We start from the raw sequence: 27205 nt of genomic DNA, 5'->3' as shown, positions 1-27205 counted from the left end.
CACGCAGTTAGCCAAGCCTTGTTGCTAAACCAGGTCCTGGAAAATCAACGAGTATATTGTCTCCCTCTGTCTTTTGACTGCTGATGAATCGCGATGTTCGGCTGATCAGGTCCGAGCTCTTTCACGTTGAGCTTCTCCTGATATGTTCTCCTCTCAAAAGGTGTTCTCTGAAGTGACTTCACTGAATTATTTAATATATCTTTCTCCATTTTGCATCTCTGTCCGATCGTCTCCAACTCCCGCGACTTGACCGTCCCGGACCTGACGCTGCCCACCTTCTCTGCGCCCACAACCAAGCACGGGGTGGAGCACCACGTCACCACTGAGGGACCCCCAACCTACGCCAGGGCCCGGCGGTTGAACCCTTCCAAACTCGCAGTGGCGAAGGCAGAGTTTTCGACCATGGAACACCTGGGTGTCACCCGCCGGTCTGACAGTCCTTGGGCGTCCCTTCTGCACATGGTCCCCAAGCCAAATGGTGGTTGTTGCCCGCGTGGGGACTACCGCCGCCTCAACGACGCAACACTACCCGATCGTTACCCGGTTCCGCACATTCAGGACTTTTCGGCGCACCAGGCGGGTAAGCTTGTGTTTGCTAAGGTGGACCTGGTGTGTGGTTACTACCAGGTGCACGTACATCCCCTGGACATTCCCAAAACGGCAGTAATAGCTGGAGGGGCTCCGTGTATGAGGCGGTTCACCACCTATTGCACCCTGGCGTGAAGCTGTCGGTACCGTTGGTGGCCGCAAAATTCATCTGGCGGGGACTCAAAAAGGACGTGAGGTCATGGCCCGGCACGTGTGTGGCTTGCCAGCGAGAGGAGGTTTGACCACGTCAACATCGACCTGGTTGGCCCATTACCCTCATCTCAAGGTTTCACCTACCTCTTAACTAGGGTGGACAGAGGCGATCCCACTCGCCCTGATGGCGGCAGCTTCCGAGATCTGGAACGCCGTTGATGAGGGTTTGGGGGTTAAGCTCCACCAAACAACTGCTTATCACCCTCAGGCTGACGGACACAGCGCTCACAGAGGCCCACTGCAACCCCCTTACAACGGGCCTTTCCGGGTCTTGGAACACGGGGCAAGCACTTGGTAATGGACCTGGGTGGCAGGGCTGAGCACGTCTCGGTGGACTGGGTGAAGGCTGCTCACCTGGACTTGGACCAGCCTGTGGTGCTGGCCAGGCCTCCGCGGCGGGGCCGCCCACCGGCCTTAACCCCTGTCACCAACCTTGGGCCTACGGTTCAGGTCCCACCTCCCCCATCGACCTCCCCAGCAGAGGTCGATTCCCTGGCTCCCGTTCTCCGGAGTCGTGGTGGTCGACCTGTCGTTCCTCCTCACCGCACGGACTTTGTGTATGGGTGAATTCTGTGGGGTCTTGTGTGGTGACACATTGTGTGTGTGTGGAATAAATGGATATTAACCTGTGGAATTCCATATTAAACACACCGTCTCCGACTTCCATTCATCGGCTCCACACACCTCAGTTATAAAGGCAAAAGGCACTGATGTCGAGTACTTCTCCATAGTGGTCTGCTGCTGCTTTTGCGGTGTTGCAGCGACAGATGTTGTTGGCCGTTGTCGAATACAACTGTGCTCCAAAGTGTGAGAGTGGCTAAGGCGCTGGTTCTGTTTTTCAAGAAACACAAAAACGAGACAACGAGATGGCGCAACCAAAGGTGATACTGCTGCATGATTGCCTATTAGCATGTCACTCCATACGTTGCTAGGTACCAGAGGACGAGATCCTTTGTTTGTGCAACCAACCTTGCTTCGCAACCTAGTGTTGCAGGCCTGGTCTGGAAGGCAGCTGCAAGGGGTTGTGGGATTTGGAGTTGTGCGGGTGTGTGTGTATGAGGAGGAGTGCAGCCGAGGAGAGAGTTGGACAGGTGTGAGCAGAGATAAGAAAGTTTATAGGAAAGCAGAGAAATAGAACAGTCAGTCGGCAGAATAATAGTGTAGTTTGACAATGTCTGTATCACCGTTACTGTATAAATCTAAGCCATGATCGTTACGCATTACACCATCGACCGGCTCAAACAACGCCCTGCTTGAGCCATATACATTTTGTCAGTTCTTGTCAGCTGTTTACAAATCACCGTTTAACATGGATGAAATAAACTCCACCATGTTATCTGGTGATATTCACAATATGACACAGGCAGACGCTGCCAACGCAAGCCTCAAAAACAAATGCAAAAGCCATGTGTTACGGACAACAGACAAGCATGGTCATCTGAAAGGATATTGCTTTGTTTTTTAGCCTGAAAAAAGTGCATATAGTGACCATTACAAAGCACATACAGTGGGGCTAAAAAGTATTTAGTCAACCACCAATTGTGCAAGTTCTCCCATTTAAAAAGATGAGAGAGGCCTGTAATTTTCATCATAGGTATACCTCAACTATGAGAGACAGAATGGGGGAAACAATCCAGGAAATCACATTGTAGGATTTTTAAAGAATTTATTTTCAAATTATTGTGGAAAATAAGTATTTGGTCAATAACAAAAGTTCATCTCAATACTTTGTTATATACCCTTTGTTGGCAATGACAGAGGTCAAACGTTTTCTGTAAGTCTTCACAAGGTTTCCACACACTGTTGCTGGTATTTTGGCCCATTCCTCCATGCAGATCTCCTCTAAAGCACTGATGTTTTGGGGCTGTCGCTGGGCAACACAGACTTTCAACTCCCTCCAAAGATTTTCTATGGGGTTGAGACTGGCTAGGCCACTCCAGGACCTTGAAATGCTTCTTACGAAGCCACTCCTTCGTTGCCCTGGCGGTGTGTTTGGGATCATTGTCATGCTGAAAGACCCAGCCACGCTTCAACTTCAGTGCCCTTGCTGATGGAAGGAGGTTTTCACTCAAAATCTCACGATACATGGCCCCATTCATTCTTTCCTTTACACGGATCAGTCGTCCTGGTCCCTTTGCAGAAAAACAGCCCCAAAGCTTGATGTTTCCACCCCCATGCTTCACAGTAGGTATGGTGTTCTTTGGATGCAACTCTGCATTCTTTCTCCTCCAAACACGACGAGTTGAGTTTTTACCAAAAAGTTCTATTTTGGTTTCATCTGACCATATGACATTCTCCCAATCCTCTTCTGGATCATCCAAATGCCCTCTAGCAAACTTCAGACGGGCCTGGACATGTACTGGCTTAAGCAGGGGGACACGTCTGGAACTGCAGGATTTAAGTCCCTGGCGGCATAGTGTGTTACTGATGGTAGCCTCTGTTACTTTGGTCCCAGCTCTCTGCAGGTCATTCACTAGGTCCCCTCGTGTGGTTCTGGGATTTTTGCTCACCGTTCTTGTGATCATTTTGACCCCACGGGGTGAGATCTTGCGTGGAGCCCCAGATCGAGGGAGATTAGCAGTGGTCTTGTATGTCTTCCATTTTCTAATAATTGCTCCCACAGTTAATTTCTTCACACCAAGCTGCTTACCTATTGCAGATTCAGTTTTCCCAGCCTGGTGCAGGTGTACAATTTTGTCTCTGGTCTCCTTTGACAGCTCTTTGGTCTTGGCCATAGTGGAGTTTGGAGTATGACTGTTTGAGGTTGTGGACAGGTGTCTTTTATACTGATAACGAGTTCAAAAAGGTGCCATTAATACAGGTAACGAGTGGAGGACAGAGGAGCCTCTTAAAGAAGAAGTTACAGGTCTGTGAGAGCCAGAAATCTTGCTTGTTTGTAGGTGACCAAATACTTATTTTACCGAGGAATTTACCAATTAATTCTTTAAAAATCCTACAATGTGATTTCCTGGATTTTTTTTTCTCATTCTGTCTCTCATAGTTGAGGTATACCTATGATGAAAATTACAGGCCTCTCTCATCTTTTTAAATGGGAGAACTTGCACAATTGGTGGCTGACTAAATACTTTTTTGCCCCACTGTATCATATGCTATGAAAGTAGCCGCTGTGAGATACGAACCCAGTCATGCTTTCAAAAGGTAATAACCCACTGCTCTACTGCTTATAATATACCGTTCAGATGTTGAAACAACAAGGTGAATATTTATTATTGACTATTTGCTTGTAGATGCTCCCAATTGAGAAAAACTGTCATAATTGGCTACAACTTCATCACTGGATGCATTCAAATAGAGGCATGGTTTGGCAAGGGACTTTATTTATTTTTTGGCCGTCAAATACATGCAGGACAGTAGTAATCTTTGTCCACAGGTGGTTCCCCCACACAAAGGCTGTGATACCAACTTTTACAAAGCGTGCACTCCGTTTGGAAGAAAAGGGCAAAAACAAAGATATGCTTTAGGACAGTTGTAAAATAAAAACATTACAGTAATCAACTTCAAGTGCTCCAAACTTGCCTGACCCATTCGTCATGGGTGTCATGTTCGCCACGCATCCGACATAGCTCAGACAAATCATCTGCTGATTACAGATAGCCATGCTATTGGCTGAAATAAATAGTACCTGCATGACAATAACAACTGAAAACAAAGTAGAACCCAACCCGTTTCCTTGATCAGCTGTTGGGCTATGTCCATTCGCAGATAGCTGATCCCCTGCTCATCAAAGGGACCAGCCACCAGTTTCTGTTTTAAAATCATGTCTGCCAACTTTAACAAGAAATATGTTGAGGATACATGGAAGCTTAACAAATCCAGTAATGCATTTCTCTGAATTGATGGAAGATGAAAGGCAAATTCGCTTACTTTACACACAATAACGTCACATGCTGTAGCATCTTGCTGGAGTGGGTGCGTGATACTTTCACATGACCAGCGGGAGACGTTAAGGCCACGCTGCCTCATGAAAGCCCTGCTTAGTAGAGGGCTCATGAATGACTAAACACCCAAAGTGACTAACCCCTCACCCAAAATAAATGGACACTCCCCACACCGTGTCCCTCACGTATACCTGCTGACTTCTGTGCATCTCTTCAGTGCCTGAGACTGAGCCCCAAATGGATCAACATAGAGGGAGCGTTTCTCTTGCGGATAGATGGCCTGGACAATAGCAACAGATATATAAGGAACAATTACATCAACATGAGTTATGTGTAATCTAATCTAAATATAGCCAAGGCCCTTACTGTGAGTGTCCAGTGGTTCTCATCACAAACCGCTCCCACCATGACATCATAATCCATGGGGTCCACCTGCAATTACGCAATATAGTGCAATGACACTGACTACCTCCTTATTGTCCACAGTGTGATTACATTTATTATCACTTACCCTCCTCAGGCCTTTGTATTTTCTTTGCCAAATGGCACTCATTTGGAATGAGTCTATTAAATATGCCCGTTTGCCTGATCTGTTCACATCCCTCACCGTTGTGGTGAGGTACGCATTTATGATCTGTAATGAAATTTAATGTTAAATGTTCAATATGGGAATTGCCAATTTCCAAACACCAAATTTTTGCTCACCTCACTTTCCACAAGGGTCCCAGGACCAAGGTGCTCCCGCAGGTTTCAGGAGAACAATTTATATGGGCCTATCTTGCTCCACAAAATGTCCTCCTTTTCCCCAGTCCACATTTTATGAACCACTGTGGTGAGAAATGTTGGCAAATGACTTGCAGTCATAGACAACATCAACAATCGACAAAATAAGTCCATCATTACCAGTTTCCAGAGTGTCTGCTTGTATTTCTTGTACTTGTGGAAATGTAGGGCTGGACTGAGGTGGGGACGGGGACTGAGGTGGGGACGGGGACTGAGGTGGGAATGGGGACTGAGGTGGGGATGGGGACTGAGATGGGAATGGGGACTGAGGTTGGAATGGGGACTGAGGTGGGGATGGGGACTGAGGTGGGGATGGGGACTGAGGTGGGGATGGGGACTGAGGTGGGGATGGGGACTGAGGTGGGGATGTGTCAGTAATTGTGGATGGGGAACCAGTTTGCCATTTGTGCGGCACACGTGGTGTTGGCTCCATGTATCGGACGAGTTGGTGTATATTTACTTTATGCAAGGTCTTGCCCTTCTTTGACATTATGTCAGCACATTTTCCATCCATGCTGACGATTATAAATGGCCCAAGCATTGACGACTCCATCTTCCCGCCCTTTCGTTGTTCCTGCCTTATATTTTGCCGCAACACTTTATTGCCAACTTTGAAGTAGTCATCATGGCCCTGCTCCTCCCTCTTCCGCTTCACTTTCGCCCTTACCTTTTCTGTGTTCTCCTGGGCAGTACTGTAGTGCCCATGTAGGTTTTAAACACCTGGTGACTGGGATTCCTGACCAGCAAGGTGTTCCAAATGCTCATCAGTTATCTGTGGCAACAACGAATACACATGGCACAATTTCAGCACATCAGATGGGCATCCATGCAGTCAAACTTCATAATCTCATACAGACAACACAGATATGGAGCACTTTACTACACACCTCGTACACTTTGGGAACCTCAGTGGGATACCTGGCCTCCCGACCAAATATCAGAAAGTAAGGTGAGAACCTTGTAGTCAGCTGCTTTTTGGTTCTGAGTGCAAAGAGTGTGGCACAGGAGACATAACATAACAACATAGTCACTTATAGGATTGGAAAGTGTATTAAAAAAAAACAACATATACATTTATCTAAGAAAAGAGGGCACATTATATGGAAATATGTCCTCACTTTTGGGTGAAAAAAATCATATTTTTATTCAGTCACCTCAATTGGGATGTAGGCCTTCTTAATTTTCAAGACATTCCTTCTGGCCTGGCATTCAGGACACTCAGATATCTAAACAGAGGAGTCAACAGTGAATATGAAGATGCATATAATTGTTGTGAAAGTAAATCCTGCACAGAGATCACTTATAAATTCAGATAAAGCTCACCCATTTTCTTATGTCCTTCTCCATCCAAGGCCAGTAGTACCGTGAGGCAAAGGCATCAACAATTTTTTCCATGCCACAATGGCCTCCATGCTCGCTAGCATGGAAACCCACAAACACCTGGTTTGCCTCCTCCCATAATCCATGGGGTCCACCTGCAATTACGCAATATAGTGCAATGACACTGACTACCTCCTTATTGTCCACAGTGTGATTACATTTATTATCACTTACCGTCCTCAGGCCTTTGTATTTTCTTTGCCAAATTGCACTCATTTGGAATGAGTCTATTAAATATGCCCGTTTGCCTGATCTGGAGTCAACAGTGAATATGAAGATGCATATAATTGTTGTGAAAGTAAATCCTGCACAGAGATCACTTACAAATTCAGATAAAGCTCACCCATTTTCTTATGTCCTTCTCCATCACAGGCCAGTAGTACCGTGAGGCAAAGGCATCAACCATTTTTTCCATGCCACAATGGCCTCCATGCTCACTAGCATGGAAACCCACAAACACCTGGTTTGCCTCTTCTGGCGAGGTGACTACTTTGGCGAGATAGTCACCCTGCTTCCTTCTATGGCATATGTAGTGAAGCAGCCCATCTGATGAGCCCTTCGTATTAGTAAATCTAAATGAGTGATGTATAGTTTGAAATGACAAGCCCTATCACTTACCCTTAATGCGGTAATTCTCGCATCTTCTCTTTATTACAAAGCGCTCCATGGACGTGGAGCCCACAGGATAGGCATTATGCATCAGGAAGTCTTCTACCTCCCTCACCAATTGAAAAGAATTGTTAAAGGAGCTGTGATGCTGAGACTATGTTTCCGGTGGCAACCACTGTAGAATGTCCGATTAGAACAATAAAAGGAAACGGTGTCCAAAGAAATGAGTCTTTATTGAGTCTTCACACCCACAACACAGAGTAAGAATGATCAATGTGTGATCAGAGTTTGTATGTATTTATGTGTGTGTTTCACTAGATGCACGCACACCATCAAACACAAAAGAATCAAATTACTTCAACAGTCAGCCTGCAACAGCTGGACTTCGATCCCACTCCTGAAGATGCCAGAAAAGGAAGAGGTCCTAATGAAACCTCAGCTTTATAGTGCTCAGCCATAGGTGGCCAATTAACTGCCTGACCAAAATATCAATAGCACAACTTACACATTACCAAAATAATATGAATCGATGGGCTTTTGTACACCAATCGATGGTCCATTTCAAAAACCTTTCACTACTCTTAACGTCACTTACCTCACCTCTCCTTACCTCACCTCTCCTTACCTCACCTCTCCTCACCTCACCTCACACCACACAACACACTCTCACGCTCACACTCTCTGTCTCTCTCTCTCTCTCTCTCTCTCTCTCTATCTATCTCTCTCTCTCTCTCTATCTAGCTCTCTGTCTGTCTGTCTGTCTGTCTGTCTGTCTGTCTGTCTGTCTGTCTGTCTCTCTGAATCACCAAACTCGCTACAAGTCAAAAGTGTCTAAACATATATAAACATAAATATATATATATCCTTTGCCACCTAATTTGCTAATTGACTTCATCCAGTGATCAATTTCAATGTCATTGTTACTGTTTTTCCCAATTGTTGGGAACAGCTACAAGCAATTTCTCAATATCAAATATTCAGCTTGTTGCTTCAACGTCTGAACAGTAGCTCAGGCCATTAGCGGTAAGACAGCGGATTAATACCTTTTGAAAGCAGGACTGGGTTCGTATCTCACAGCGCTATTTTCATAGCATTTGATATGTGCTTTGTAATGGTCACTATATGCACTTTTTAGGCTAAAAAACAAAGCAATATCCTTTCAGATGACCATGCTTGTCTGTTGTCCGTAACACATGGCTTTTGCATTCGTTTTTGAGGCTTGCGTTGGCAGCGTCTGCCTGTGTTATATTGTGAATATCACCAGTTAACATGGTGGGGTTTATTTCATCATGTTAACCGGTGATTTGTAAACAGCTGACAAAAACTGACAAGATCTGCATGGTTCAAGCAGGGCATTGTTTGAGCCGGTCGGTGGCGTAATGAGAAACATTCATGGTTGAGATTTATATTGCCCAAACGTACGGGTTCGAATCCTGTCGCTGGAGTATGAATATTGTTTATTTTCATTTTTATTATTTGGCCAGCATATTGTGTGTTGTTGTCTGTAGGTGATCTCGACATGACCATTTTACATTAACTGGTGATGTTAATGTATTTTCGCCGAGGTTTTCTCCGTTGTCTTGTCACACTTCAGACACACAAGTTACGTGAAAGTGACGAACCTGACCACAACATCTGGCGGAAAAGGTAAACAAACGCCACCAGTTAAACCGGAATCCAGTTAAACTGGAACACCGGTAACGAACAACAAGCCCAGTCAGAGTCACGGTGAGCATCCCAGCTCACGAAAGGGCTAGTGTTGTTCATCTGATGGTTCTAAAGGGCAATAAGCAAAGATCTTCAGTAACAGCACTCAACAATGTTCTCCACATGATGAACACAGACTTGACTTTATGTTTTGTTCTGAACCAGAATGTTGGTGCTGCTGTGTTAAAGTGTGTGCAGAGGGCATTACTGATCTAGAATGGGAAATAGGATATCATACATCCCTATTCTATAGCTGCTTCTCCTGTGCAGCATTCCCCCTGGGAAGAAGTCTTTGTTTTGTTATTACTTTGGTCCTATATAACATGCTTCTCTTTGCTGTGGGGGTCCAGCTTGCACCTGCAGCCAACCAGTAACAATCCCTGCCTCTCAAACTGCAGGTCTTAACAACCAGATGTAGCTGTAGTCGGCTCTCTTCAGTCAGTGGATCTGTTTACTGCCACAGGGAGATGTACAATGAAATGTGATCCAGCACACCTCTCACCTCCTCAGGATACACACTGCCTCTCGTTGCTGTGCTGTGTAAATGACCCTCAGTGTGCCAACATGGCCTCCATACTGCTGACCTGTACAAACAGATTTGCTCACACCTTAGCTCAGCATCAGAATCCCCATCTCACAAAGATACACACAGGGCATTTTCACACAATTCATCTCCATACAACTATGTTTGTATAGTAGACAACTCCATTGTATCCATGTATTATCTTTTAAGTCTGTACACATCATATCAATCCTGGGAGAGGGTCCTCTCCCGAGGTTTCTAAAAAAAATCCTGTTCACTGCAGGGTTTCTTTAGCAGCTTTTCCATCTATGCTGCGGAGGTACTGTATAAGGACAGAGGCTGATTTATGCCGTACACACTGTAAAGCCCATGTGTAATTAGTGATTTTGGGCTATATAATTAAATATAATTGATGATTGAGTTGCTTAGTATTCTTAGACTGCTGGAGCTTTCCCTCTGTCAGAATCTCTGCAGCCTCTCTGCCTCATCTGTAGAGGGCAGCCTTCAACTGGAAAGATTTGACAGTGATCACCCATCTCTATAGGTCGGCACACACACGCACGCGCGCACACACACGGTGCGGGATGTTTCACTGGGATTGGGTAGGGCTTGTCTGATTTCTCATTGTGGACTGGATAATCCCATAATCTGATAACGACCCACTGTGCAGATTTAGTGATTAAACTTCTGAGGCAAATGGTCGTTACCATGGCTGCCAAATGGAGGAAGAGAATAAATCTGTGTGAAATGATAATGTGAGTGTAGCAATGGGGGGCAAACATGCTGTAGTAGTGCTGAAATGTGCATGTGCGATCTGAATCCGAAGATCTTTGACTGCCAAGTAGGTTTAATCAAAGAAGGCGTGTGTTTCGGAATTTCGGTGCATGAGTCAAATAAAGAAGGAGAAAAAAAACAAGAACTGCAAAAGCAAAGAATCATTCAAATAGAAATATATACAATATACCTTGTAGAATTGAAACAAATCTACAGCTTTAAATACTTTGGATTATATATTCAAAATATTGACTAAAGAAATATTAAAATAATATGTGCAGTGCAAAGATGTGCATTAATGGATCGATTGACATAGATTTGGTGACTTTGCGTTATGGCCATGTGTCAGGATTCTGACCGAGAGATGGAAGTGGACCTGAAGAAGAAACTTGTGTTTCCATTATCTCACCGGGACCAGAAATTGACAGACAACATCTTGTTATCCAAACACACGGAGCCCTGGGAGGACACTGTAGCGCTTACCAACTGAAGAAAGCAAGTCCCTGGATTTGATTACTATCAGCAGAGCGAATGAAATGCTGAGCTCCTCATCCCCAGCTGTGGTTGCAGGGTACGAAACGTGGTGGAGGAGGTGATGACAAAAAAGTATTTTTAAACAAGACAGACTAGGCTCGATTATCATACTAGAGTGGATCCAAACTATTGCTTTTGGCATGTGAGCATGCACCTGTTGAGCCAAGGGACCAGTTGTTAATGAGAGCTGCTTTTTGACATGTGTGACATACACTGCCCGGCCCAAAAAAAAGTCACCACCTGGATTTAACTATATAGGAAATAGATAAGAGCCTCCCATTGGATAATTACTGCATAGGTGATTATGTTTCAGCTGGCAACAAGTTATATGAACCCTAACTGATGCAGTGAGTAGTTTCTCATTTGTTAAACAGTCAGGTGGAAAGACATATCCTGTGGTCGTGGAAAAGATGTTAATCTGTTTCAGAAGGGTCAAATTATTGGCATGCATCAAGCAGAGAAACATCTAAGGAGATTAATGAAACTACTAAAATGGGGTTAAGAACTGTCCAACGCATTATTAAAAACTGGAAGGACAGGGGGGAAACATCATCTTCCACGAAGGAATGTGGTCGGAAAAAAGTCTTGAATGATCGTGATCGGCGATCACTTAAACGTTTGGTGAAATCAAATGGTAAAAAAACAACAGTAGAACTCACGGCTATGTTTAATAGTGAAAGTAAGAGCATTTCCACACGCACAATGTGAAGGGAACTCAAGGGATTGGGACTAAACAGCTGTGTAGCCGTAAGAAAACCACTTGTCAGTGAGGCTAGTCGGAAAAAACGGCTTCAATTTGCTAGGGAGCGTAAAGATTGGACTCTGGAGCAATGGAAGAAGGTCATGTGTTCTGATGAGTCCAGATTTACCCTGTTCCAGAGTGATGGGCGCATCAGGGTAAGAAGAGAGCGGCTGAAATGATGCACCCATCATGCCTACTGCCTACTGTACAAGCCTGTGGGGGGCGGGGCTATGATCTGGGGTTGCTGCAGTTGGTCTGGTCTAGGTTCAGCAGCGTGCCCAAAGAATGAGGTCAGCTGACTACCTGAATATACTGAATCACCAGGTTATTCCATCAATGGATTTTTTCTTCCTTGATGGCACGGGCATGTTCCAAGATGGCAATGCCAGGATCCATCGGGCTCAAATTGTGAAAGAGTGGTTCAGGGAGCATGAGACAACATTTTCACACATGGACTGGACACCACAGAGTCCAGACCTGAACCCGATAGAGAATCTTTGGGATGTGCTGGAGAAGACTTTGCGCAATGGTCTGTATTTCCCGTCATCAATACAAGATCTTAGCGAAAAATTAATACAAGACCAAAATAAATGTTGTGACATTGCAGAAACTTCTGGAAACGATGCCACAGCGAATGCATGCCGTAATCAAAGCTAAAGGCGGCCCAACCAATATTAGCGTATGTGACCCCTTTTGTGTATAACCTAATGTTACTTTCAACTAAAACCTTTACTATTGTTATAAATCGGTCTATTAACAGACTAACAGAGTCACTAGGGTGACAACACATCACAGAGTTTTTTTCAAGGAAACTAAAAGTGCATGGAGCTTTGTGAGCCAAGTGGACCGGAGTTGCTTCAATCTCAGTCACGTACTGTCTCAGTCTCATGTTCCACCTGGGAGCAGCAGTCGAGTCTAGTGCATTGGCAAGCTCTAGGGGCTTCAGATCAGAACTACCTGTTAAGGTTACAGTGGTACTGTGTGATGGTAGTGCCCAAGAAGCTGAGCACCAGCACCTTATCGTGGTGGAGAGGTTTGTGAACCTGGGGGCTGTGTTGTCTGGAACCTTGTGTTCCTGGTAGGGTCTCCCATGGCAAATTGGTCTCAGGTAAGGGGCCAGACTAAGATTGGTTCAAAAAGAAAAACAAACAAAAAACCGAGGATACCCGGCCCGGGATCCCTTTCTGGAGCCAGGCCCAGAAGGAGGACTCGTCGGCAAGCGTCTGGTGGCCGGGCTTGCCACCAGATGCCTCTTTAATTGTATGCCAATTACAGAGGCATCACATTACTCAGCCTCGCCGGGAAAGTTTACTCTAAGGTGCTGGAAAGGAGGGTCCTGCCGATTGTCGAATCTCAGGTTGAAGAGGAACAATGCGGTTTTCATCCTGGTCGTGGAACGACCGACCAGCTTTTCACTCTCGCAAGGATCCTGGAGGGGGCCTGGGAGTACGCTCATCTGATCTACATGTGCTTTGTGGATTTGGAGAAAGCGTATGACTGGGTTCCCAGGGAGATACTGTGGGAGGTGCTGCGGGAGTATGGGGTGAGGGGGTCTCTACTCAGGGCCATCCAATCTCTGTACTCCCAAAGCGAGAGCTGTGTCCGGGTCCTCGGTAGCACGTCGGACCGATTTCCGGTGAGGGTTGGCCTCCGCCAGGGCTGTGCTTTGTCACCAATCCTGTTTGTGATATTCATGGGCAGGATTTCGAGGCGTAGTCGTGGGGGAGGGGTCTGCAGGTGGTGGGCTAAGGATTGCACCACTGCTTTTTTGCAGATGATGTGGTCCTAATGGCTTCATCCGTCTGTGACCTTCAGCACTCACTGGATCGGTTCGCTGCCGAGTCTGAAGCGGCTGGGATGAGGATCAGCACCTCCAAATCTGAGGCCATGGTTCTCAGTAGGAAACCGATGGACTGTCCACTCCAGGTAGGGAATGAAGCCTTACCCCAAGTGAAGGAGTTCAAGTATCTCGGGGTCTTGTTCTCGAGTCAGAGAACAATGGAGCGTGAGATGGGCCGGAGAATCGGAGCAGCGGGAGCGGTACTGCAGTCGCTTTACCGCACCGTTGTGATGAAAAGAGAGCTGAGCCAGAAGGCGAAGCTCTCTGTCTACCGGGCCATCTTCCTTCCTACCCTCACCTATGGTCATGAAGGATGGGTCATAACCGAAAGAACGAGATCGCGGATACAAGCGGCCGAAATGGGATTTCTCCACAGGGTGGCTGGCATCTCCCTTAGGGATAAGGTGAGAAGTTCAGTCATCCGGGAGGGACTCGGAGTAGAACCGCTGCTCCTTCGCGTTGAAAGGAGCCACTTGAGGTGGTTCGAGCACGTAGTAAGGAGGCTAGACCCCTCTAGACGAAAGGAATTTAGGCTCTTTCATGACCTTGCTAAACTTAATAAGTAAAGTTTGCCTCCTTGATGCAGCTTGCAATACTTAATTTTTGTGAAATATTTGAAAAATATTCACTTATTGTTAAATGAAGTATTTCAGAATCAGAAACCCGGGCACCCCAAAGCAGATTACTAAAAACATAAGGTGGTTCCTCCCTTTCCTCCCTGCAGCGTTCAGCTTGTTTTGGTTCAGGTTGAAAGCACCCTTCAGTTCTTTAAAGCCCCACAAAGATGCTTTGAAGAACTGCTAAGCCTCTCTAGGTATTAGATTTAAAAAATGCAGGATTTCACATGTTATGTAATCCAGCGGCTGATCAAAGTAAACACAAGTCACCCCAATCAAATGCACATTGAAATATTTGAGGTGGCTTACCCCAGACATTGGCTTGCCATTTGAAAAACATGCAGACAAACCAAAGCAAAGCAACGGTGGGGAAAAAAACTGCTGATGAATGTGAGGCTTAAGGTCCTGGGGGAGAGTCATGTCAGGATGGTGAAAGCAACAACACACTGCCCTCTATTCAACTCTCCGTCTTCTTCACAAATACATCCCAGAATTATTTTGACATTGATCATGATTGTGTTTTTGTTACTTTGAGAGAGCAGGAAGTCCCGAATGAGATTGTATGCAGGAAGGCATTATGCCTGATATGACATCTGCATTTCGAAACTGTTGAAAACCTCTAAGGCCCCGGTCCACATGGTACCTTTTTCTGGCAGAAAGGCACTAGGAAAAACCTCCTCCCAAACAAACACTCCCAGCGCTTTTGTATTGTTTCTATGACAACGATGTCTTTAAAACACATCATATATACTATTTTTCTTCACCATGAACCCTCACCATAGGAGGCCCACTCGCACATTTTAAATGAATAAGCTTCAGTTTACAGAAAAAGGATGTTGGGTGCAGCATCTTTTGTCGAGGCGGCTAATTACATCAATTAAAAGAAGCTCAGAAAGAGAAGCTATGTGGACATGGGCTCTAAATAATTGTCAGCACTTGGTAAAGATTACTATGATACTATTTAATTTTCATCAACATTTAATATTTGGGGGGTTTTAGGGCAGCAATATACATCAGAGTTGATTTGAGTTCCAGAGGGTCAGCAGCTGACCTCTCATTTCCTGGGGCCATACAGTACACCATGCATCCACAACAGAATTATGCATGTAGGCATATTTATGAGACATCTTTCAGAAAGTACTCTGACCCTTTTAAGAGCAAAGACATTCATTGCTCCTGCCCTTAACAGGATTTTCTTTTCTTGTTTGTATCATCCTGGTCGTCTGAAAAAAGTATCAGCTAAATTAAATGTGGTGTAAAGTGTGACCCCAGCCAGTTAAGTAAAAGACAGTGGCAAGTTGGCCATAGCAGCAGTCAAGTGTTAGACAAGTTTCCATCCTGCTCCCAGAGCCAGTCTGGAGTCAGTACAAGACGGTGAGGTTAGATAAGAGGCTGGAGCCCCTCCAGCTCCTTCTTATCCTGTCAACTGAGAACACATCGGAACCTTGGCCTCAGATCCCTGTTTCCACCTACATGGGTGTGTAGGTGGAAACAGGGATGTTTTTATGTGGCATGTTTGGTTTAATCAGCTTATTAGACACCTAAATGAGTGAATTACAAAATTCAAAGTCGAAAGAATATTAACACAAAATTAAAGCTGCATTAAAGCTGGGTTAGGCAATATATATTTTGGCATCATTAGGCAAAATAACCTTGTAGAATATCAAATGAAAGAAGAAATGACAGACAGGAGGGAAAACATTTCAAAATAAAACAGGAAACAAAACTCTATAATCATGACAAAAACAGAAGATGGACACCATCAGATATGAGATTAAGGGATGTAAAAAAATGTTGCTAATAGTTCAGCGTTCTTTTCAAGGGAGTGGCTAGTGTTGTGAGCTAACTTTAGCCTCATTGATAATGTATGGATGCTACCACTTAGTGGTTAGCAGAAAGCTAAATTATGAGCAACAGTTTCTCTCTGTCCCTTACATTATTAGCAGGTGTTGTCGTGACTCTCGCAGTCTGTCATCTGAAAGGGCTTAAGTTCATATAAAAAGCAGTCATCCAAAAAAAATACTGGCCACCTCGAAGTATTTTGGCAACTTCGACCTTGGTATGGTAAGAAACAGTTGCTGGTTTGCATATCCAGCAGAATAAGAACCATTGGCTAATGACAGGACTACATTTCAACTCTACTTCTCAACCACATCACAATCTTCTCCATGACATCCCAGCTGCTTAACTCACAATAACAAAACTACCATTCTCCCAGAGCTCTCAATGACATCACCAGATTTCTACTAATTCTAACATCGTAGCTTTAAATGACAGCAGCACTGATCAAGGTTTTCTGTAACTGTATAAGTCTGCTCACAGTTTCTGATCCACTAACCAGTCCTTAAACTCTGAAGAGCCCATACCGTGATCCCGTTAGTGTTTACTTCCTGTCTGTTTTCTTCTGCTGTTCCTGTTAGTGTTTACTTCCTGTCTGTCTTCTTCTGCTGTTCCCGTTAGTGTTTACTTCCTGTTTGCCTTCCTCTGTTGATGTCATTTTTTTTGCTTAGCAGTGGTTTGTAAATCAAGTATTAACAACCTCTGAATTTTCAAAATTGACCAATCAGAATCAAGTATTCTTCTAAGCTGTATAATATAACAACCGTGCCCCTCAATGACATCACTGGACTTTGAATTATAGAACTATAATATAGATATTTAATTTAGGGAGTGAATACAACTCTAAAGACATGAATTGGTCGCTTTGACGGCAGTTCTTAACCAAAGCGAACCACAAACTGTTTCTAAAACTACAGCGTCATAAATAATATAGTGTCATAAATATATTTTGTGTTCTGAGAGCTAATATGTGCTGACTGTTTGGAGTCATTAAGTAGCCCTCTTATTAAGGCCTATGTTTAGCACATTGTTGGGCCATATGGATTTGTGTGTATTATCCTTTTGCCATAAGCTTATCATCTCCTCATCAATCGGCTCTCTTCATGTCGGCTTGGCAGCTCTAGTGCATGATGAGAGGGAATATGCAGAGCCAATATTGACTACAAGAAGCAGATGTCCAGGCGTTTCCCCAAAAACAGAGCCATGTTCAAACGGTTGAAAGTTCCTATGAGTGTTGCCAGGTAGGTTTCCATCTCTATCAGTCAGTAAAGTCAAATTCACTGGCAGATCGTACTGGTCCCTGCGTGCCAGGGATTATGAGGCTTCGCTAAGCTGTTTTAGTATTCTAGGATATTTTCACATGTATTTAGCTTGGTAGTCAAATGTTAGAAATATGTGTTTGACCTAAAATCATATTATTTCTTCATGGGCCTACACATGAACCCAGATGCGTTGTTTGAAGCTACTGTAAGGCTCATGTTTTTTGCACTGAAGCTGCCAGTAAATGATATTTGATGTCATTATTCAGCAACTTGAAAAGCTTTAGCTGGATTCAACCACAGTGTGCAGTCGTTGTATTCTACTACTATTAATAAGGAATTAGAATGTTGGTTTGTTCTGAACCAGCATTGAACACTAAAACCCTTTTCATTATATCTTAAATTTACCATCTCAACCGTAGGTGATGAAAACACCACCGTAAATATTTGGTGGGAAGGTACAGTAAGCCTTTTATTGAATAGGCTCTGCTGGTTGCTTTGCTGCCCTTTCAATATAAACACAATAGATAGCATACAGTAAGCATTAGCTAATAAGGTCAAATTTAAACAAGGTTACGTCTCTAAGAATCTTTACCTGGAATATGACAAAATATATATTCTTCTAAATCAGTTGCTCCAAAACAGTTTGATTTGAAAATTCTTAAAACAAGTCATCAGTGCATTCTGCATGTAAATGTCTCAATGTGAAATGTAATGTGTAAATACCCAATAATTTAATGTAACTTAACCAGTCACAACATAGCACTATGGTCACTTTTAATTGTTTTAAATCATCATGTTTTCAATGGAATACATTATTAATGTAGGCTTTCATTACAAATAATCAATAGATTGAGTGAAAAGGAAAAAAAACGACACTTTCAGGTAAAGAGCAGCAGAAAATAAATCAAAACACATCTGCTCTGAGGCTTGAGTGACAAATGACAATGCCCAGTAATGGATGTCAACCGAGGATTAAAGTTGCTTTTAAATGAAGAGTGTGGACCCCCCCCCCCCCCACACACACACACACACACAGTTGTTATTCTGGTGGGAAGGCTGAGGGAATATTTATTCACGGAATTTTCGTTGCATTTCATTGTTGTTGTGTGATATTATTATTTTTTATTAAATACTTTAAAATATATGTTAAAAGAAGAAAGGAGAAATGCCACAAAAATGTCCAATAGCCTTTCAACCATTTTTTTCTAAATCTTGTAAACCATTAATACATACTTGAGGACTAATGAGGAGATTATGAATGATCTATGCTGCTTATCAATAATCAATAGCAATAACTTTCAGAACGGGTTATTTTCCCTTTCCAATGAAAGTTCAGCAACACCTGATGACACGGTCCAGCTGCAGGTAACACTGAGCAGGAGCCGCGGTGGAGCGAAGCGTCACCGAATTCATTTCCAGGGCGTTCTGCGCCCTTTTCATTTTCGGTGACTTTGGTTACGTAAGAGATTAAGAGTGTATGAAGGTGGAGATGTTTGGAGCGGACAGTGTGTCTGGCGTTAGACTGCCTGTACACACACACACACACACACACACACACACACACACACACACACACACACACACACACACACACACACACACACACACACACACACACACACACACACACACACACACACCATGAGGCTGCCTGCTGAAGGCTGAAGCTGGAGCTCCCGACCCATCGTGCAACCTACCGGAGGAGCTGCTCCGTGTCAACATGCCCACCTTTTCAGTCATGTATAAAGGAGCCGTCATCATTAGCAGGTAAAAACATCTCGTGCGTGTGTTGGGGGTGTGTATTTGTGTGTGTGCTGGCTTGCTGCTGTCTTCATACTTTTGTTCGGGTGGAGTGTGTTGGTGGTGCTGGAGTGTTGTTGACAGCAGCTGCTTTTGGAAGTTAAATGTATTGGTTTCTACATGTGTGATGTTAATGTGAGGAAACAGTTGGATAAATCTGCTTCGGGGCTCGCGCTGGTTCGGTGAAGCAGTAAACGTGGTGCTGCGCGTGATGGAGGTGCGTTAGTGTCCAAATGTGTTCCATGTTGGAATGCAGAGTAACCAATTCTATATTTCCACATTTGCAGTAAAAAACGTGTTAAAACTCGGGAGCGTGTTTGTTCATCATTCCGCCCACACAGCTCTCCATCTGTTGGTGCGCGCGCGCAGCCACACGCGGATGTTTCCCTTTGCAACACTTTAATCATTAACATGCAGGGTTGGCGTAATAAATACTAGAGAAATCAAAAATAGATACGATGTTTGTTTTACTAATGTAAGACAACAGAACAACATAACCCTAGAAAAGAAGATATTCAGGATAAAATGTTTCTGCTCTGTGTGCTGTGACCACGACTTTCATTCATTCAGGATATAGGCCAACTTTAAATGACCAGATAAGCAAAGATAATAATAATCAGTTTCAGTTTTGTACATAGAGTATTTAGATCATTCACAGTATTTTTTTTAAACATTTGGGTTCAGCTAGACCTTTCCAGTGAAAGCACTCTTAGAACTGGAAGACACGTTTGACGTGTGAAGGGTTGGGATGTAGTGTTGGGTACTATCTTCATGGTTGATTCAAGTTATTGTAAATCGCTGTGGAATGTAATGTAAACAATGAGAACACAATGTCACTTTGCATTTTATAACCTTGTAGTTAAGATGCCTTAACTTAACCTAGTAGTTTGAATGTAAAGTACATTCAATTTAATACTACAGTGTATTTACTACTTTTTACCCATGATCTTTTCCTGACCCTAGGCTATAGAGCGGTGCAGTGGTAACATATATTTGAGGCCAGGGTTGGGGAACGTACGGCCCGTTGGCTGTATACGGCCCACCAAAGCCTTTCATCTGGCCCGCGGAAGCAAGAAAACAATAATATATATACATATATATTTTTTAAATAATATTAAATTAAATGTTAATAAATTACAAGCATAAGTGGAGGAAGAAGTTGTAGGTGAAGGAGGATAAAGGAGAAAAAGTTTTTGTTTTTTTTTGTTTACATTTGAATGTTGAGGGTCCTAAAACAAGTCGCAGTGTCAGTTCTAAATCTAACCGTTGACGGCTAACATGGCTTCCGCCAAGAAACGAAAGGTTGACAATGAATGTCGTGTTTTCCAAGAAAAATGGACTGAGGATTACTTTTTTGTTGAAGTAAGAGGCAGGCCAGTTTCATCACGAATACGGCCCAATTAGCCATTTTTGTGCGTGGGATTACTGCAGAGTTCGATGTAACGGAGGAATTGCTTTCACTGCAAGCCATGCATGGCACGACCAAAGGTGCGGATTTATTTGGGCAAGTTATGTCAGCTGTGAAGGAGTTTCAACTTCAATTTGAAAAGTTAAGTGGCCTTGCGACAGATGGGGCCCAGCCACGGTCGGTGGGCAAAAGGGTTTAACCGCATTGATCAGAAAAGAAATGAGCAGTCAAAACCTAGATCCGAGTGAGTTACTTGTATGCCACTGTATCATACATCAGGAGAATTTGTGCGCACATTCCCTGAAGCTCAGTAATGTGATGTCAACTGTGTTTCCACCATCAATTTAATAAAAAGCAGAGGACTGAATAGCCGCCAGTTTAAGGAACTTCTAAGTGAGCTTGAGTCGGAATACGAACCATTGTGAGGTGCGATGGCTGAGTCGAGGGGAGATGCTCGCACGGTTTTACAAATTGAGGGAAGAAGTAAAACAATTAATGGAAATGAAGGGCAAGCCTTTCGATGAGCTCAGTGATAGCAGGTGGCTGTGTGATTTGGCATTCATGGTGGACATCACCAAACACCTTCTGAGCTGAACGTCAAGCTCCAAAGTCCCAACCAGCTTTTCAGTGCTCTGGTCTCCCATGTTAAGTCATTTGAAGCAAAATTAAAGCTGTGGCAAATGCAACTGGTAAAGGGCAACAGCGTGCACTTTCCTACTTTGCAAGATCAGAAGCCTGCTATGACATCTGAATATGCAGCATGCAGCAGAGTGCGGAGAGTTTGGTGAGAGGTTTCAGGACATTAAAAGTAAGATGAACGAACTCAACATTGTTGCAACTCCATTTAATGTGGAACCAGCTGACGTGCCTGACAAACTGCAACTCAAAATCATTGAGCTCCAAAGCAATGACGAGCTCAAAGCAAAGTACAACAACCTCCCTCTGCTTGAGTTCTATAAACTGTATGTGCCTGCTGAAGAGTTTCCTGTTCTCAGGAGACATGCATTGAGATTTGCATCTGTATTTGGCACAACCTACTGCTGTGAGCAATTCTTCTCAAAACTGACTCTTGCAAAATCTCGGTTCCGCTCAAGATTAACAGACCAAAACCTGGAAAATCAACTGCAGGTAGCTTCATCATCATCGCCATCCAACATCAGAGGCCTAGTGAAAGAGAAGCAGTTGCAGCCATCTCACTGAGTGGGGCAGTTCCTGCTCCCCAAAAAAACATTTCCTCTAAATAACTAATTCAAGAGTATTATTATATTATATATTATATATTATTATTATTATTATTATTATTATTATTATTATTATTATTATTATTATTATTATTATTATTATTATATGTAGTATTATGTAAGTGTTGATATTTTATACTGTTGAATGTCTGTTGATGTTCTGCTGCGTTAGTCAGCTGCGCGCTGTTAATGTGCATGCATGGCTACTGTGCCAATCCACTATGTTATCCATGCTGTTAACTATTTCAACATTATTATATTATTATTATTATTAGCATTAGCATTATTATTATTATTATTATTATTATTATTATGTGTAGTATTATGATAGCTATTGATATTTTATAGGTGTTTCTGATGTTCTGCTGCGCTCCTCTATTGCTGATGTTAGAATAAACCAGTTTTGGCTATACCTTGATCAACTCCGCTTGAGTCTGCGCTTTGGCACACCTTTATTCCTAATGCAGGCTATGTTTTTTGAACCCATACTCAGGCCTTTTGTGAGGGAAATGACCTTCATTTATCGTCCTTCATTAATTTTCTGCAGACGCAAGAAAGACTGCTCATATACTGTACATGAACCGATTCATGAGCCAAACAGCCGAAATACCGCGCTGCACAGGCAGTTTATTTCAAGTTTTCAGAATGAGTTTGTCCTCTGCTTGTCCTAATGAATCTTTATACATACATACATACATACATACATACATACATACATACATACATACATACATACATACATACATACATACATACATACATTACACTATTTTGTATGACATATTTTTATAGGCCTAAAAAAAGTGCGGCCCCTGAAACATGTTCAAAAATTTGATATGGCCCTTGATGTCAAAAAGGTTCCCCACCCCTGTTTTAGGCTAACCCAGAAGTTAGCTTCAGAAGGGCTCCCTCCACAAAGAGCAATGGGATCTTTCAATTGGATTTCAGAATTTTGAAAAGAATAAGATTGTTGGCAAACAAACATTTATGATACTTACACATTTTGTTCTGCAGGAGTATGTCCACATATAAACATCACAGATTTTGAAGCATTCTTTTAAAAAAAAAAGAAGCTAACATTAGGCTATAAAAAATGACATCCTGGTCACACGGCTGCGTGTCACCACACTAAACTAAAGGCGGCTAATGTTCGGCGTGATAGTGTTTAGTCTTCTCCTTTACACACTTGTTTTTAAATTCAGCAGTGGGGTGTATAGTGACATATTGTATCTCATAGAACAAAACGCTAAAGCATATTCTGCTTGTGTTAACCACAGACCTTATTTCAAATATCTAACAAAAAACACCTTCCAAAACTGAACTGAACTGAACTGGACATTCATAGGAAAATGCAAAACAAACATAACGGGTTTTCAGTACACCATTTACATTTACCTGTCATAGTGTGAAAAGGTGATCTATGATGTGGGCTCTGTTGTTATGGATTGGGCTTAAATGGGATCACGTGACCAAAGAAACTTGAGCTATGATATTTTGGTGTGTGTATGTCAAGATAACTTTAGTGTTTACAATAAAAAATTATCATGATACTTTAAAAACATCTCAAAGGAATGTGTCTACAGGTCATTAAGACGCCGATAGAATTGTTAGGCACGAAAATGGACACACAAACAGCTGCCCTGTGTCAGGAAATAGTCTCTATCCGCCAGGAGTTGCAAACCACCGTCAGCTCTTTGCAGTCAGCTAATGCACAGAACACCAAGCGCATTGACGATCTTGAACAGTCTTCCACAGAATGGAGCTCAACAGTCAAGACTCTGGAAACCACGGTGAAACGATGCAATCCGAAGTGTGCAGTTTGTCAGAGAAATGCTTGGACCTGGAAGGTCGTAGCCGTCGTCAGAATATTCGGCTGATTGGAATAGCGGAGGGCAAAGAAGGTAGAGATCCGCGGCAGTTCTGTGCTACTGTATTGAAGGAGGTATTGGATTGGAAGACACTCCACGTCTGGATCGCGGTCATCGTACACTGGCGCCAAAACCCAAAGAAGGAGAGAGGCCTAGGCCATTCATAATTCGCATGCATCTTGGGCACATGAAAGATCGCATTCTCCGTCTATCAAGCCAGAAGAAGACGTTGTTCTACAAGGAGAGGCGTGTTCACATCTTCCCCAACTTTGCCCCAGAAGTGGCTAGGCAGCGGGCGGCTTTTGCGGAGGTAAAGCGGCCCCTTCAAAACGTAAACGGTGTAAAATTCGGGCTCCGTTTTCCCGCTACGTTCCGCATCACGTTCGGAGGTGAGGACAAATCTTTCAAAGATCCCAAACTGGCTGTATCCTTCATAAAGGGGACCATTCTTCCACCGAAATGATTATGTACACTGTCAATGACATTGCAACATTGGACATTGCGGTAGGTTTGAAGGACTTGGATTGCTGGTCTTCTTTTTTTTTTTCTGTTTGGAGTAGCCATACGAACAGTCATTTGAAACGGGAAAGCTACGGTATGCAAGTCGTTTTTGTTTTCAAAGTTTTGGTTGGATATACTTTCTGTTACGCCATTATCTATTCTTATAACTTATATTTCGAATGTTAGAGTATTACGAGATTCTGGCCTGTAGTATCTAATGTATCTCTTGCAGTGGTGGAATTTTATAAGAAATTCTCAGCAAAATTAAGCCCTTTACTCCAAAAAGTTTTTTAAGACAGTTTGGACTCTCAGAGCCTTCCACCCACTTTGCGCCAGGCATCAATATCCCTTCTTCTTAAAAAGGGCGGGGATCCCCACAATTGTTCCTCATACCGCCCAGTAACTCTCCTTAATGTCGATGTAAAGATTCTGGCAAAAGTGTTGGCTCTATGCCTTGAGTCTGTTTTGCCCACCATTATATCATGTGACCAAACTGGATTTATGAGAAATAGGCATTTATTTTTTAATATCAGGTGCGTGTTTAATATCCTTTATTCATCATCCTCATCTCAGTGTCCAGAAATACTTCTGGCTTTGGACGCTGAGAAAGCCTTCGATTGTGTGGAATGGAATTATTTGCTCTATGTTCTTGGGCGGTTCGGTTTTGGGAATAGCTTTATTTCTTGGGTCAAACTGTTGTATGGTTCCCTTTTGGCCTCTGTCAGAACCAATGACAATTATTCATCACATTTCCTCTTCAGCGTGGGACTAGACAGGGCTGCCCTTTTGTCTCCGTTGCTTTTTGCCTTAGGAATGGAGCCTCTCGCAATCACTATCAGACAGTGTACAGACATCAAGGGGATCTTCAGAGCAAACCAGGAACACAAAATGTCTTTATATGCGGATGATGTCCTTCTATATATATATATCTGACCCTCTTACATCTATTCCTCGCCTTCTTAGCATTCTTAAGGTTTTTGGCAGTTTCTCAGGGTATAAACTTAACCTAGGCAAAAGCGAGCTTCTACCCATTACTACAGCATCTTGTCAGCTCTCATTTCACTCTCTACCTTTCAAGGTGACTGATAATAAGTTTAATTATCTTGGTGTGTGTATCACAAAGTCCCATTCTCAACTCTTGAGGGCCAATTTTACACCACTTCTGGACCGTACCCAGCAGGATCTCACTCACTGGTCCACCATGGCCCTATCTTTAGCTGGACGAATCAGCATCATTAAAATGAATGTCCTCCCCAAATTTGTATTTTTGTTTCAATGCGTCCCATATTTTCTTACAAAAGCATTCTTTACAAAACTTGACAGTCTCGTCTCATCCTTCATTTGGAATAATAAAACACCTAGGATCAGGAAGTTGTTCCTGCAAAGACCTAAAATACATGGTGGGATGGCTCTACCTAACTTTCAAATCTACTATTGGGCTGCCAATATTAGGAGCTTGTTGTGTTGGCGATGGGCTATGTCCTGCCTGGATCTCCCAGGCTGGGTTGCAAATAGAATCTAGTTCCTGTTGTCCCATCTCACTTTCTGCTCTCTTGTGTTCCTCTATTCCCTTACATTTTCCCCAGACCTGCCAGAATCCAGTAGTGCGTCACTCCTTAAAAATCTGGTCTCAGTTCCGAAAACATTATGGGTTAGTCTCCATGTCAGTTAATTTTCCCATCACAGCCAATCACTTATTCCCTGCCTCTCTTTTGGATAATACATTTACTCAGGGGCTTAAAAATGGAGTGTCGAGTATAAAGATGTCATACAAGGATGGCATCTTCATGTCATTTGATCAGGTTAGACTGGAATTTTCTTTGCCAGCTCATAATTTGTTCAGATACTTACAAGTCAGGCATTTTGTACGGATTTACTTCACTCAATTTCCTTCACTAACACCAAAATCACCGCTTGATTTGATCCTTGAAACCCCGTCTGAGGTGAGGGGGACAATATCAAGACTATACACAAATATATTTGAAATGGAAGGTTCTTCCCTTTCCATCATAAAAGAAAACTGGGAAAGGGATATGAATACAAATATATCTGAGCATCAATGGGATAGCATAATTCAAAGAATTCACTCTTCCTCCATTTGTGCGAGACATAGCCTTATTCAGTTTAAAATTGTACATAGGCTTCATATGTCCAAGGTAAAACTATCCAAAATCTTTCCAGGGGTAAGTCCTATGTGTGATAGGTGTAAGCAAGCTCCTGCCACTCTTTATCATACATTCTGGTCATGCTCTAGTTTAACAGCATTTTGGTTCTCAATATTCGAGGTATATTCAGCAATTTCAGGTTTCACTATTCATCCTTGTCCTTTTATTGGAATTGTTGGTGTACCAATGGAGGATCTTCCTCTACGAAAGCCACAATTAAATGGTATGGCCTACTCCTCCCTCCTAGCGAGGCGGCTCATTCTTTTCCACTGGAAAAGTGACCGCCCGCCTTCATTTGGTAGATGGATCTGTGATGTTATGTTTTTCCTTAAGATTGAAAAACTGAGATACACACTGAATGGATCAATGGGGAAATTTGATGTAGCATGGCGTCCATTTATTTCTTATGTAGAACAGCTGACGGTGCCACTTGGCTCTGACTGAGATGTGAAGTAATTGGGTAATCACTGTGGATGTTTTTTTTTGTTTTAAAAATTATATATATATTTTTTGTTTTTTTGTTGTGTGTTTGTGCTGTTGTGTGATTGTGTGTATCTATATTTGATAATTTGCTGTTATTTTTGTCTCAATTTCTTATGTGTTGTCTCAAGGGCTTGTTTATGTCTATGTTTAAAACCTCAATAATTATACATTGACTAAAAAAAAAAGATAATCGTGTTGTGTAAATTAGAGGACTGTGCCCCCAACAAACACATATAACTGGATTTATGTTCAGTCCACTGTACACAGGGAATTGCAGACTCCTCTTTATGTGGTTGAATTAGGAGGTAAACAAATACTCCGGATCTGTTCGGGTTGCTCAGGTCCTTAGCGTCACTCGTCTCAATGTTTCTCTCAACATCCATCACCCTCTGATAAACCTGCTGTACACAAACTGCTCAGCAGCAAAGA

The 27205-nt window shown here is 43.0% G+C and overlaps 1 protein-coding gene across 5 annotated transcripts in view; it reads left to right on the top strand.

Annotated features, from left to right (window-relative positions):
• si:dkeyp-72e1.9 (syntaxin-binding protein 4) overlaps positions 1-27205 on the top strand; it is a 107841-nt gene that overhangs the window by 18362 nt on the left and 62274 nt on the right. Inside the window, exon 1 of one of the 5 annotated variants that reach the window (XM_063904297.1) lies at positions 17127-17289. The exons of 3 other annotated variants lie outside the window; for them this stretch is intronic. In XM_063904297.1, the coding sequence (XP_063760367.1) occupies positions 17222-17289 (68 nt within the window). In that variant the 5' untranslated portion in view covers positions 17127-17221. Of the gene's footprint in view, positions 1-17126; positions 17290-18935; positions 19078-27205 lie in introns of those variants that run through there. One more of the 5 variants, XM_063904298.1, reaches the window with a different exon arrangement.

The sequence above is a fragment of the Eleginops maclovinus genome, chromosome 16 (genome assembly GCF_036324505.1).
Source record: "Eleginops maclovinus isolate JMC-PN-2008 ecotype Puerto Natales chromosome 16, JC_Emac_rtc_rv5, whole genome shotgun sequence".
In the NCBI taxonomy this organism is placed as follows: domain Eukaryota; kingdom Metazoa; phylum Chordata; class Actinopteri; order Perciformes; family Eleginopidae; genus Eleginops; species Eleginops maclovinus.
This window is presented reverse-complemented; position numbering and strand designations above follow the sequence as displayed.